The 13,824-nt window shown below is 50.3% G+C and overlaps 1 protein-coding gene across 1 annotated transcript in view; it reads left to right on the plus strand.

Moving 5' to 3' along the window:
* JPH3 (junctophilin 3) overlaps positions 1 to 13,824 on the plus strand; it is a 55,914-nt gene that overhangs the window by 37,838 nt on the left and 4,252 nt on the right. The window contains exon 4 of the mRNA XM_005144916.4: positions 4,424 to 5,343. Coding sequence (XP_005144973.1) covers positions 4,424 to 5,343 — 920 coding nt within the window. The remainder of the gene's footprint in view (positions 1 to 4,423; positions 5,344 to 13,824) is intronic.

Below are 13,824 nucleotides of genomic sequence, written 5' to 3' on the forward strand. Positions count from 1 at the left end.
GTCTATCATTTTCTCCCCCTTCCAGCTCTCTAACTGAAGATTACTCATTCGGTTTAATTGCTCAAGGGCCTGGTGCTGGTGACTCATGTTGGTGCCATTCCCTGAGGCCGGGGAAAAGGACTCATTGCATCCTTTGGACCAGCCAGCCCATGTGCAAGTCCTCACCTCACCGCAGTGACTGCAGGGGGTTGGCTGGGAGCATCCAATGGCTCAACAACAATGAGCCAGACAGGGGCTGAGCTCTGGCCCCAGCCATTAACCTGCCTGAGCTGGGTGTTAGAGGTGGAAAACCCTCATCCAGGACACATCCAGATGGAGATGGGCATTTATGGGGCTTGAGCATCCCCCTGGCCAAGGATGCAGAGCCCCACGCAGTGGGAAGGGGCAGCTCTGTTCAAACACCCATTGGTATTTCCCCTCCTGCAGAGGTCCAATGTGTGTACCAAGATCTGATTTTTCACAGGGCTGCATGGTCCCAAGGGCTTCTTCAGCCCTGAAATATTCCTCATCTCCATTTCCTCTTGCCAAGAGACTTTTGCTGGTTTTAAATCACCTCTTGAAAAGATATTTTTAGGTAATACATTTTTTACTAGCTTCCAGACAGGGACATGGTGCTTGACTTGTGCTGGGGCTTGTGTTTCTGATGCTCATGTCTGGGTGGGTTGTGTGTGAGTGAAGAGGGGGGGAAGGAGTTTCCACTTAGAGCGCATTAAAAAACAAACACCATCCAAGATGAGTTGGGAAACCTGGGAGCATCCGAGACCAACTCAGGCAGATAATAGCTGTGAGCAGCCACATCACCCCACAGACCCCGTAACCTCAGCCTGGGGGAGCTGCAGCAGGGGTGGGATGAGTTGCCACCACACTGCATGGCCTTGCAGGGGCTGTGTATGCCCACCTTGCACAGTGCTGCAGGCACTGCCTGCCATCCTCCTTGGTCAGCATCATGGGTGCTGGATGTACCCATGTTGCACAGCATCATGGTTGCTGGATCAGTCCCTCTTGTTCAGCATCATGGGTGCTGGATGTGCCCATGTTGCACATCATCATGGTTGCTGGATGAGCCCCCCTTGTTCAGCATCATGGGTGCTGGATGTGCCCACCTTTCACAGTGTCATGGGTGCTGGATGAGCCCCCCTTGCTCAGTATCATGGGTTCTGGATGTGCCCACCTTGTACAGTGTCATGGGTGCTGGATGAGCCCCCCTTGTTCAGTATCATGGGTGCTGGATGTACCCATGTTTCACATCATCATGGTTGCTGGATGAGCCCCTCTTGTTCAGCATCATGGGTTCTGGATGTGCCCACCTTGTACAGTGTCATGGTTGCTGGATGAGCCCCCCTTGTTCAGTACCATGGGTGCTGGATCTGCCTATGTTGCACAGCATCATAGGTGCTGGATCAGCTCCCCTTGCTCAGCATCATGGGTGCTGGATGTGCCCATGTTGCACATCATCATGGGTGCTGGATGAGCCCCCCTTGCTCAGTATCATGAGTGCTGTATGTGCACATATTGCACAGCACTGTGGGTGCTGGACATGCCCATCTTACAAGGTTTTGTGTGTACTGTGTGCCACTCACCCTCACAGCATCACAGGGGATTTGATGCCCACGTCACTGTTATCCCCACAGGCATCCTGGTCCAGATGCATCCCTCCATCCCAGACACAGGCAGTGGCTCCAGCAGCCCCAGACATGCCACAGCAGCACTGCAAGGCTTTTACCTGCACAAAACAAAACCAACCTTGCTCAGCTCCATGCATTCCCTGTGGTTTTCCACCTGTCTGTAGTGGGGATCACCCAATCCCCATCATGCTCCCCATGGGTGTGCATCCCCAGTCCTGGCTCTGCTGGGTACCAGCGGGGTCAGCCCATGGGGTGGGTGATGCTGGTGAAGTGACTCCGCAGGGAGCTCAGCACCGCTCCCAGATCCCATATGTGGGAATGTGCTCCCTTTGAAGACGCTGTGGCCATGCTGGGAATCCAGATCTGGTGCTGTGCATCCTCCTTCGTGCTCTCACAACCGTTCTTCCAGGAACATCACGTGCTCTGGGACTAAGTTTAGCTCAGAATAATTGTTGCACATCCTCGGGTGTCGAAAGCTGGCAAGACAGCTCCATGCATCTGTCCAATTCCTCCACAAGGAAATGCCTGCATCCCTATAGAGCTCCGGGGTTGGAGGGGCAGCGGTGCCATAGCATTGCCACCCAGAAGTCAGGGAATTAACCCATGGAAAAGCAGGTTTAGTTCAGCTCATTGCAGTTGTGGGTGAGGAAGATTTAGGATGTGAAGGTGCTTAATAAGGTGGTTCCTCGTGCAGGTCTCCAGGGTGAGGATGCTGGAGCATCACTGGGCTCTCCTGCCTCCATCACCGGACTCAGGGGACCAGGGGTCAGTGCGAAAGCAATGGAGCAGTGGGTGTTTCATGGCTGGTTGTGCTACTGCAGATCAGCTTTGGGGTTGTTTGAGCTGGTGGGAAGCTTTCAGATCCCTGCAATTCCAGCAAGAGTCCTGGAGACCTGAACTGGGGAAGACTGGTCAAAGTTTGGGACACCCCATGTCTTGGGTGAGCCCCTTTCAACAGCTGCCTTTACAGCTGTCTCATAGGAAGCCATTTATCCCCTCCCTGCCTCAGTTTCCCATCTGTGATATTGGCTGGAACAGGAACTTCTGAACAACACCCACAAAAACAAGTCTGTTTCTGCCCTGAGACAGTTATTCTGTGTGAAGGTGGATGGGGTGAACTGCACCTGGGTCCTTCATGACAATTTCTCACTAGTACAGGCACTGCCTGGGGGCTCCAGATAAACCCCTGGAGGTTCAATCTCCCACAGATAAACAGGAACACAGGGAACAACATAAGGGTGAAATAGGAATGTTGTCCCCAGACTCATTGTTCTATAGCAAATAGTACCAAAAACCTTGACAGTCATTAGGAAACTTTCCCATTGAGAAACTGCCTCAATAGGAAATTTCCAAGCAGCCTTGTTACTGTTCACCTCCTCTGCAAGTGGTTCCATGGGGACATCCATCCCTATGCTCCCACTATTCCCTGTGTGTATCCAGACCATGGCATGGTGGGACATGGACACAACAGAGGGCAAAGCCTCATACCAGCAGTAGCAGCAGCAGCCCAAGAAGATGCAATAGAGAAAATCACTTAGCAGAACTGTGGAGAGCTTCTGAGCATTCACTTTTAAACCATGGTAATAAACTGAGCTCTTCCTTTTGGAGATTCATTCCTTGCCAAGCCATGGCAATTGCAATTAGATGCATTTCAGGGGCATTAGGCAGTTAATGTATTTATCAAATTGTTCACGTAATTTAGCACGGCTTTAGCTGGAACAACTATGCCTTGAGAGGGTAAAAGAAGAATTAATGCTATTAGTTTGTACCCCCTTGAAATACTTCAGTATAAGCAATGTGTTTAATGCCAGATGCTCACCTCCTGCAGAAACACTCTCCAAGTCCCTGTCTCCAGGGAGATGCTATCTTAGGGGTGCTCTGGGCTCAAAAAGGATTAAAAGCATTCTGTACTGATTATGGTATCTATTGAGCACACATAGCACTGAACGTGCTCCCTTGCTCCTGCTTGGACATGAGAGGCACAGCCACCCATGTGCTTTCCATCGCATCCAGCAAGGAGGGCTGTATGGGGAAGCATCCATGTCCTCCTCATGTGTCCAGGGCAGGAAAGCTGTTTGATATATGACTTGTGGGGGATTTTATGGGGGGGATTTATCTTAAGGGGGGGTTCACACATCTGCATGGATGAGGCCATCTCCCAGTGTAAACATGGAGGTGAGATTCCCTTTACCTCCCAGCCACAGAGCCAATGTGTTTCCCATCAGGGAGAGGTGTGAAGGCTGTGGGCAGTGAGATGGGCACAGGGTGATCCCAGCAGCACCCAGCACACACATGCACACAGGGCACAGGGTGAGCCATGGATTCATCTCACATTTCCCCTCTTATCTTGCATGGGAACTGATGGAAAAAGGTGGTCTCCAAAAATCACCTTAGCACCCTTAGTGGGCTTAGAGCAACTGCTTAATGTGGAGCAGCACAGGCTGCTTCCAAGCCCTGGGGTTAACAGCAGTGCAGAATCACACTGTTAGTGCAGAATGCCTCTGTCTTGACAGCACCAGCAGCTGATGCCGAGCTATGTCCCATGCTGCTGTGTGGATGCTGGGGTACCAGCAGGATTGGTGTAAAACCAACAATGCCTTTTCTCTCAGGCTAGCAGCAGAAGCTGTTTATTGAGCTATGCTGCTGCTGTCCTGATCCTGCCTTGTGCTTCTCCCGCTGTCCAACACTCCCAGCCCTATTCTTTGCCATGAAAAACCCATTGGGTGCCCATAGGATAGAAATAATCCTGTTGCTTTTCTCTCTCCCTGTCTCTTCCCTCTTGATGACTGCACAAAAAGGCCTCGAATGCCAGAGACCGAAGCGCCAGAACTCGAGCGATGACATTGAGGTCCTCTCCACCGGGACACCTCTCCAACAAGAGAGCCCCGAGCTGTACCGCAAAGGGACCACCCCATCCGACCTGACCCCGGATGACAGCCCCCTGCAGAGCTTCCCTGCCAGTCCCTCCTCCACACCACCCCTGGGTCCTTCCTGCAGGAACAAGAGCGCTCACTTCTCCAGGCAGGTCTCGGTGGATGAAGAGAGGGGTGGGGAGATCCAGATGTTGCTGGAGGGACGTGGTGGGGATTACTTGCGTCCCAACAGCTGGAGCGAAGAGAAGGTCGGTGGGACTCGAGGCATGAGAAGTGGGACACTGCGAAGTGGGCAGATGGGGTCAGCCTCGGTCCCTGAAGACTACAGAGGTCGGAGTGGAGGACACAAACATTCGGCCTCCAACCACAAGCAAAGAGAGAGGTGGACAGATTCCCCAGCCACAGTTTCATGGACTTCCCACCACAGGTCCCACAACCACAGCTCAGGGAGCTCCAAACTGCTTGAGCTAGAAGAGGAGAAGATGAGCAATTACGAGATGGAGATGAAGCCCCTCATGAGGATGGATTCTTATATGCAAGAGATTCACACCCAAAAAAGACACTATAGCAAAGGAGGACCCTGCAGGAGCATGGCTGATGACCACCGTGGGGAAGACCGGGGCTATGGGGTTCAGAGACTGAGGTCTAAGTCCCAGAACAAAGAGAATTTCAGGCCAGCTTCCTCTTCTGAGCCCACGGTGCAGAAACTGGAAAACCTGAGATTTGGGGACAAAGCTGAACCTCGGCTACTAAGGTGGGACTTAACCTTCTCCCCTCCACAGAAATCCTTACCTGTTGCACTAGAATCCGAAGAAGACAATGGGGATGCTCTCAAATCCAGTACGGTGAGTAGGTGAAATTGTGTGTTGACATCAACCCGATGCAGAGCTGTTGTGGTGATGCAGTGGTGCCTAAAGGGGTGCTCTGCCAGCAGAGCTGACCCCAAACTAGTAGTGGGTTTGTGCCTTGAATCCCTGCTCATCCCTTCTCCCATTCTGCATAATGGTGTGTGCTGGAAGGGTTTTCTCTGCAGAGCATCTTGGTGGGAGCTGCAGGCAAGGTGTTGGTGATGCTTCCTGGTGGTTTGGTTATGGCAACAGAACTTCTTGCTGGCCCAGGAGCGTGGTGTGACCCTGTTGCAATATCAGTGCTTAAATCCTGATATCTGGGCACTGTGTGAACCTCCCATGGCTCTCAGTCATTCTGGCACTGCCTGCTGAAGCAGAAGCCTTGTCACTGTGTTGTACTGGAGGCCTGACCCAGGTGAAGAAGAGAACCATGGCCACAGAGCAGGAGACATTGCAATGTGGTTGTGCTCCTGAGCTGATGGCTGCTTGGGTTTCCTGTACTGATCCATGTGGTGCAGTACAGCTCAGGGGTGTTTGGTGTGTGGATGTGAGCCAGGAGGGGTGATGCAATGTGAAAGGGTCTTGGCAAACTGCAGGCAAGAGGATGCAATTTGGGAAGGACACCAAGGCAGGGAAAGCAATGCACAAGCACAGGGTAGTGGGGTATCAGAGCTCTGCAGATCAGGGTGATAGAGGAGATTACAGCCAAACACCAGTCTATACTATCCATATCTATACCTATATCTCTCTATATATCCATCTATCCTATTTACATCTATATCTACACCTCTACAATCTATATACTATACTATCACTCCACTCTGAAGAGCACAAGCACACTTTCTAAGCAGGGGCATAGCTTCTGGGACTCGGAGGATAACCTTTGTGAGAAGTCCAGTCGTGAGCTCCTTGCTTTGGGATAGACAAGGACATGTTGGGCATTATCAGCTGCCTGCTGGAGGTGTTCAGTATAGGGAAGAGGAGACAGAGCAATCCTCAAACACAAAAAGCAGCTGCTGGAAAGTGGAAGGGAATAAACCATTCTCAATGAACAGTATTGATGGGCTTACGTTCAAGCATTAGAAGTCATGGTTACCCGTTAGCCATTACTAGTGAGCTGAGACCTCACCTGGAGCACTGTGTGCAGTTCTGGTGTCCTCAGCATAAAAAGGACATGGAACTGTTGGAGCGGGATGATCAGGGACTGGAGCAGCTCCCGTATGGAGACAGGCTGAGAAAGTTGGGGCTGTTCAGCCTGGAGAAGGCTGCATGGAGACCTCAGAGCAGCTTCCAGTGTCTGAAGGGGGCTACAGGGATGCTGGGGATGGACTCTTCATTAGGGACTGTAGTGATAGGACAAGAGGCAATGGGATAAAACTTAAACAGCAGAGATTTAGATTGGATATAAGGAAGAAATTCTTTACTGTTAGGGTGCTGAGGCACTGGAATGGGTTGCCGAGGGAGGCTGTGAATGCTCCATCCCTGGCAGTGTTCAAGGCCAGGTTGGATGAAGCCTTGGGTGATATGGTTTAGTGTGAGGTGTCCCTGCCCATAGCAGGGGATTGGACCTGGATGATCTTAAGGTCCTTTCCAACCCTAACTATTCTATGATTCTATGGCTATAAATTGCCAGGGGAGGCCATAGTGGCAGGGAGGGAGGAGGTGGTCTAGGACCTGGTTGGACACCTGCAGCTCAAATACAGCTTGGTGAGAGCTGAACCTGCCATGGCAGGAGGCTGAGCTGTGTGATTTTCAGACCCTTTGCAGACCTGGTTTTTGATGATTCCTGGACTTACATTGAGAGCACTTGTTCTCCCCATTGGTTTGGCATTGCCAAAGGAGGTGATGGGGATCTGATGGGAGCAGTGGGGAAACCACCACCGTGCCAAACTGCCCCTTGTCCAGTTAAGTGCCCAACACAGGAGGGATCCTGTGGTGCTGGATTTCCCCCAACCCAGGCCATACATACACAGGCAAACAAGGAAGTCTGTAGCTCTCAGATGGTGACATGTCAGGCTCTGGCAGAAGACAGGAGTTAATCTCCTTGTCAGGGCAGCAGAAGATGATGTTTGGTTGTTTGGAAGACAGTGATCATGAAACTGAAATTACATTTATCAGTTACACTGAAATTTTGGGGTAGAAAGCATCATGTTCTGTAATGTATCATCACCGCTGACATCCCTAATGCATCCCTGCTCCATCAAATGCTGGCAGAGCAAAGGTATCAGCACCTGCAGGTGAGGGATGAGAGCAAATGGGTGGGAAAAAGGAGGGAGCAGGGACATCCTCAGCTGCAAGCAACCGGGATGCAGGAAGGACTAAACTACAGCTCTGCTGTGGTTTCCCTGCTGTGGCTGTGGATAAAGCACCCCCACACAGAGCCCTGTAGCTTTCTGGCTTCCTATTCATCCTGCAGGCTTCAGCACAGGCTCAGGAGCACCCACACAGCACTAGAGAGCTGAGCACAGTGTGTTTGTTGGTGGACTGCACTGTAGGACAGCCCTGAGCACTCACCATTGAGCAAACCAGCGGGTGCTGAGGCCAGACCAGGCTGTCCTTCCCTGCTAGATGCCTGTGAAACACTGGAGGAATGACAGGCAGCATTGGGAGCCTGACAGGCTTCCAGAGGGGAAAAGCAGCAGCAGTAATTGCACAGACATCAATGCCATTGAAGCCTGTGGGACTCACAGATGGTCCAGCACCTCTCATGATGTGACCTTGTGTGGCAGCAGGGAGCTGGGACAGACACAGGTCCCAAAGGAGGAGTGAAACCAGCGTTTCTCCTTGCTGAGAGCCACACATTCCTTAGGGCATGAGTGGTGCTGATGTCTCTCCCCACCCAGCCCAAGGCAAGCAGACCCCAGCCTGCACACACATAAACCTCCCACCCAAAGAGATGGGTTTGAGCTGGAGGTAAATAGCCCCTAATGCAACATAACATTAATGGCTCTTCCAAGTGAATCCCAGGCACTAACGAAGGGGCACAGCCTGCATGGAAAGGCACACAGAAAAGCCATTAGGATGCACATCATACTTTTAAAGTGCTATAGCTGTGAAGCAGCATGTTCAGTTTTCTCACATTCATAACCGAGGGTGGAACAGATGGCGAAGGTTTGGGAGGAAGCTAATGTAATACAGAGGAAGAGATAATATGTGGATTTAAATAACCTACAATGCCAGCAACAATTTGTTCTAGCAAGAATTGCACTGTGCTAGCAGGGTTTTGTTCCAGTGGCCTGGCAGAGAGGGGTGGTTGGACAGGAGCAGGGGAAAGAGGTGTAGGAGAACAGTGGGAGATGCAGTGATTTGTGTTCCAGCCTCCTGCCTAGCACTGTGAACCTGCCTGCACCCACCTCAAAGCATTTCTAACTTCAATGAGTGTGAGTCGCTGAGGAAGAGGAGGGGAAGGCTAAAGGGAAGGATTTACCCCACAGCCCTCACATCCACCTTGATGTACACTCAGTGACACTGCACACACAGATGTGTAGTCCTGCAACACAACCACTGCATCCTCATGCTCTGGGTCTTTCCCCATAGAATTAAGTCTCTCCAACATCCCCCAATCCCTATTCCTTACGCTGTCCCAAGGCAGCCCTCCTCTTTGGACTGCAGGGAAGGGCTGGCTGTGTGCACGTGTGTGTGTGCACATGTGTGTGCCCACGCTGCTTCAGCTCGCATGACAGCCTGCTTCCCTGTGATCCACAGCACTGCCATCTGTGAGCTGCTCCCTGGAAAGGGCATTTCTCATCTCCCAGACAGCTGGGCTGCTTCAGAAAGGTGCTGCCAAGGAACGGGAAGGATGCTCTTGGCTGAATAGGGCTATTTTTGCCCTATTTTTGCCCTAACTGGAGTATCCCTACACAGAGATGAGGTCAAGCTTCAGCTTGGTTTAAAAGTAATCTGCCAAAACCAGCTCTACACAAGCCACCAGTGAGGCCAGTGGGCTGGCTCTGCTTTGAAGTGCCAGCTCCAGATCTGAGAGCAAGCACACCTCTAGCAAGGCTCATGGGAGTGGAATGGGGATACTGGACTTGCACAAATATAGTCTTAAAATTGCCACTGGTCTTGATTTCTACCTTAGAAACAAGGCTGGATGGGCTGCGGGGTCCCTTGGAGCCCAGCCTCTTATTACATGCACCCCAATGGGGATGCAGACCTCTGTAGAGGAGCCAGATGTTGCTCTAGGTTACTATATGAGCTATGATGCAACCTCTTGGTTGCTATATAAGCCATGGGAACTTTGTTCTTCTGAGCCATTTTTCACCATCCTTTAAAGAGATGCTCCCAGAACCCCTCTTTATTGGGGCTGCACATCAGTAATTGAAAATTGCTCTTATAAAGGTCACTTCATGAGCCCAGCGTTCAATAGCATTGATGAAATTCCTCACTGCTCAGTGTTCACTGTCAGGGGACTTCAGGGTTTCAGGGTCATCAAGCTCACACTACAGTCATGCAAGCCCTTTAAAATTACATTTAAAGCCATCTGATCTTTCTGTGCCTCTGTGTGCACTGACCCCTGCCTCCACAGAACAAACTCACATCAATTGTCACCATTCAGGCAGATGAAAATGGAAGCCAACACACAAGGACCAGTGTCGGTGCTGTTGGATTAAGGGACTTACAGGAACATCATCACCCTTTCTGGCCTTAAATGCCCATGAGGTGCAAAGCTCAGCCTGTGCTTGCATGATTCACAGGTTCCTGGAGCCTTTGAGAGCATCTTTTTAGACTGGGAAAGGGAAAGAGGAATTGTTGAGGCACTGGAAAAGGGGCTTTCTAAAATGCCAGCAACCCTTTAATCCATCAGCACAAAACATCACATTTTTTAGGGTTGGGGGAAAAAAAAGATATATCCTTTACTGCAGGTGCCAAACATCTGCAGCTTCTAAAAGGGAAAAGAAGTGTTTTAGGCACAGAGGTCCTCAGCGTGCCTGCAAGAAGGGCTAGTGTTCAGGCATTCAGGCACGAAGGGAGCCTGATTCATCTGCTGTCCTCATTTAGCAGGAGCAACCACGGGTATTCAGGTGAAGACATACAGGAACACGTTGTGGCCTCACTAAAGGTACCCTGGAGATGTCAGTAGGCTTCAGGCTTCGCCCTTTAAAGTCCCCATCTCATCTCATTGAAAAAGCCTGCAGGAAGGGCAGTAGGCAAAGAAAACCACACAGCAGCCACCCCTGGCATTTGCTTCCATTGTCACAGGCTGATGGATAAGATCTCCGTGCTGTTTGCTAACGGTCCTGCCCTTACTGCAAACAAACCAGGGCAAACAGCTGTGGCAAATGGAGCTTGCAAGCATCTGCTGGGTTAGGGATGTCAGAGAGACCCCCTTGTCAGTGCCAGGTACCCACCGGGGAGGCAGGGAGGGATCCCAGCAGCTGCAGCATCTTCCCTGTGTAAGGGGCGTATTCTCCATCAAGATATTCCAAGCAGGTCTCGCTGTCGCTGGGGAAAGTGAGGAGGAAGCAGCCAATCTGCATCCAGCACAGGCTCTGCTGGAGCGAGCAGTGCAGCCAGAGCCAGGCCAAGGGAGGGGATGCAGGCAGGGGATCCAGTCCAGGCTTGGATGGAGCAGGGTGGGAGGGATGGAGCATGGCACTTACCTTATCCCTGCTGATGTGCGTGTGGATGCTGCCTTTTCCAGCAGCATTATGGGGTTATTCTGTAAGAGATTTATCTTAATGTGGAGTGGTCTCTTCAGAAAAGTTAGGGACTTTTATCCCTGAAGAGTGCAAAATGAGATTAAAAACACAGCTAGGTGTTCCCTCTGTCCTGAACAGGCACCCACTGAATTGCGAAGCTTCGCTGCATCTCAGACTCGGCTCAATGCTGTGAATAGAGATGCTCCATCTATCTGGCTTTGGACCAGCCTGCTGGGAAAGCAGCCTGGGGATTTACTGGTGTCAGCCTCCTTGGGACTAAACTCTGTGTCTTATCTCTGTGGTCCTCTCAGTCTTCCTGCTTCAGGTTTTCCCACTTATATTTTGCCCCCATCAGAAGGGAGTCTCCTAACACAGGCACGACTGTCTTCTCCTTATGTTTCTTATCTCAAACAGGTTCAAACCCCAACCCCACATGGCTATAGCACATACATGTGTCCATGCAAGTATAAGCTGTAACTACCTGGGAATAAGGAGGAAGATGGTCCTGCAGACACCCATTTGCCATCATACACCTCTAGGGATGAGCCAGGTCCAAGCATCACTATGGGGGCCATGGCATGCACAGGAGGAGCTGTGCACAAAGCAAACAGTTTGGGGATTGCCTCTTTAAAGCATGATAATCAGAAACTCTTCTTTTCTCTAATCCCTTTAATGTACAGACATCACAAACATTACCAGCAACAACACAAAGTAAATGCTTAGAGAGAAGTGCAATGTTTAACTTGACAGGGTCCTTTTACAACCCTTTAAATCTTAGGGCCCCTTTGATGTACCTGCAGAGAGCACCTCTCTGGCTTTGCTCCTGTCATCCTGGATTCACATTAGGTTTTGAGCCCCACTCCACATCTTCCAGCTTTGACGAAATTGGGGTCAAAAACCAGCTTTTGACCGCAGGAGAACCAAGTCTTAAAACCATATGTACAGGTCCAAACAGAGAGCTCACTCAGGCACCTGCAATGTGAGGGCTGAACCAGGGGTGACCCTAGGAGAAACCAGCTCGGGATAAACCCTCACATTCACATCAGCCACTTCTTTTCTGCAGAAGCAGGATTTTCCATGCCTCAGTTGCACATTGGTATTGAGTTCCCATTCCCCTTACATCGGCACATTCAGCATCTCCTAGGCTGCTTTCCTCAAGTCACGAGAGATGCTGTAATATGCTGGAGGAAGCAAGTGAATCCCTTATGTTTCTTTTACTAAACGCTCTTTAACCGTTTCACAGCAGCCTGTTCCTGGCAATTATGTGACAAATCAGCACAAATGTCATGGAGCTGCTAAGTTTTCAGCAGTTTCCGCAGTGCTGAGGCTGGAAAACAATGCATATATATTTTTTGCTGATCCAAGTCCTTAGCAATTACACTTAAAAGATCCCAGAGGGATTCCTAGGTAACCTGCACTATGGTTTCCATGGCAAGAGAGGCAGAGCTTGTACCCTGCGATAACAGATAATAATGGTTTGTTAAGGCTTAAATTAATTATGCTGCAATTGTATTTGTGAACCAGCTGTCCCTTGTATTCCCAGTAAGACTTCTGAGTTGCTACACAACTCAAAAGGATAAAAACAAACAAGAAGGAGGGGCAGGAACCGTGGTGCTCGGCTGCAGCCACCATCGGAGCTGCAGAATAGTGCAAACCACAGACTGGAGGAAACCTCCACTCATTACTTCTATAGCTCCAATTGCTGTTATTACCTCTGTGCCATAACAAAGGTTTATTCACATGTTAGTGTTTACATGGGTCTATGTTCCAACTCTCTAATCTGGGGAGGAAAACTTGAAAGTCCTTGGAGGCTTATCCTTAATGATACAGAGGGATCCTTTCACCTCGCTGATACCAGTGTGTGGTCACTGTGCCCATCCTGGGCAGTTGTTTTTCCCCTTCCAGGAAGGATCTCATTATAAAAGGCCAAAATAACAAACCCCAGCCCCAGAGCCGCCTTGTTTTGCTGATGAAATTTGCCATCACCCACTCTGCTGGATGATGCTTCTGCACACCAGAGACTGATTTAATTTCCCCTTTCCTGGAGCCAGGCTGGTAACCGTTCCGGGTGGAATTCATCTCACGTCACTTGATCTACAGACAGCCTAGATGGTTAGCACAGACTAGATGTCTAACATTTAGACAGCTAAAATTGGGTGAGAGGACGCTGCCAACTGGCGTCTGCTTCCCAGTCAAGCGGGTTTTGGACTTACGGGCATGGTTCTAGGAGGAAGAGCAGCATTCCGCAGCAGAGCCCTGTATCCTGGATAACAGGCAGGGTGGTTTAAACAGATCCCTGCAGTTTCCTCACGGCCTGCTTTAGCACCACTATTTTAGGGCTAAAAAAGATATAAAAAAGCAAAGCTTTGCAGGCTGCTTGCTGTTTTTGACACACAAACCCCAGGCTCTGAAAATGAGCTCGACCTCTGGCTTTCTAGCACTGCAAGTCCTGAGATACCACCGGCCTCAGGGTTTTCTTTGGGCTTCTCTAAGTCTCAAGGAGGCCACAGAGGAGATAAAGCACCACTGAACTACTAAAGTGACATGAAAAGTCACAAATGAAGGGTTATGGTTTGTTCTGCATGGGGGTGGCTCATATTAGAGGGCTAGCATGTGGCATGATGAGTTGTAAAAGCTGCTAGCTCTAAAATGCTGTCTGTAGCTGCAGTAAAAGGGAGTTCACTGAGCTGTTGCCAAGCTGGGCTCAGCAAAACATCTCTTCTGAAGCACAGACCCATAAGTGATTCGTTTTCCACCCGGGCACTGAGCAGGAATTGCTTCTTAGATGACACATACCCCAGGACATCCTTGCCACCAAAGGGGAAAAGAACAAGTG

The sequence above is a fragment of the Melopsittacus undulatus genome, chromosome Z (genome assembly GCF_012275295.1).
Source record: "Melopsittacus undulatus isolate bMelUnd1 chromosome Z, bMelUnd1.mat.Z, whole genome shotgun sequence".
Classification (NCBI taxonomy): domain Eukaryota; kingdom Metazoa; phylum Chordata; class Aves; order Psittaciformes; family Psittaculidae; genus Melopsittacus; species Melopsittacus undulatus.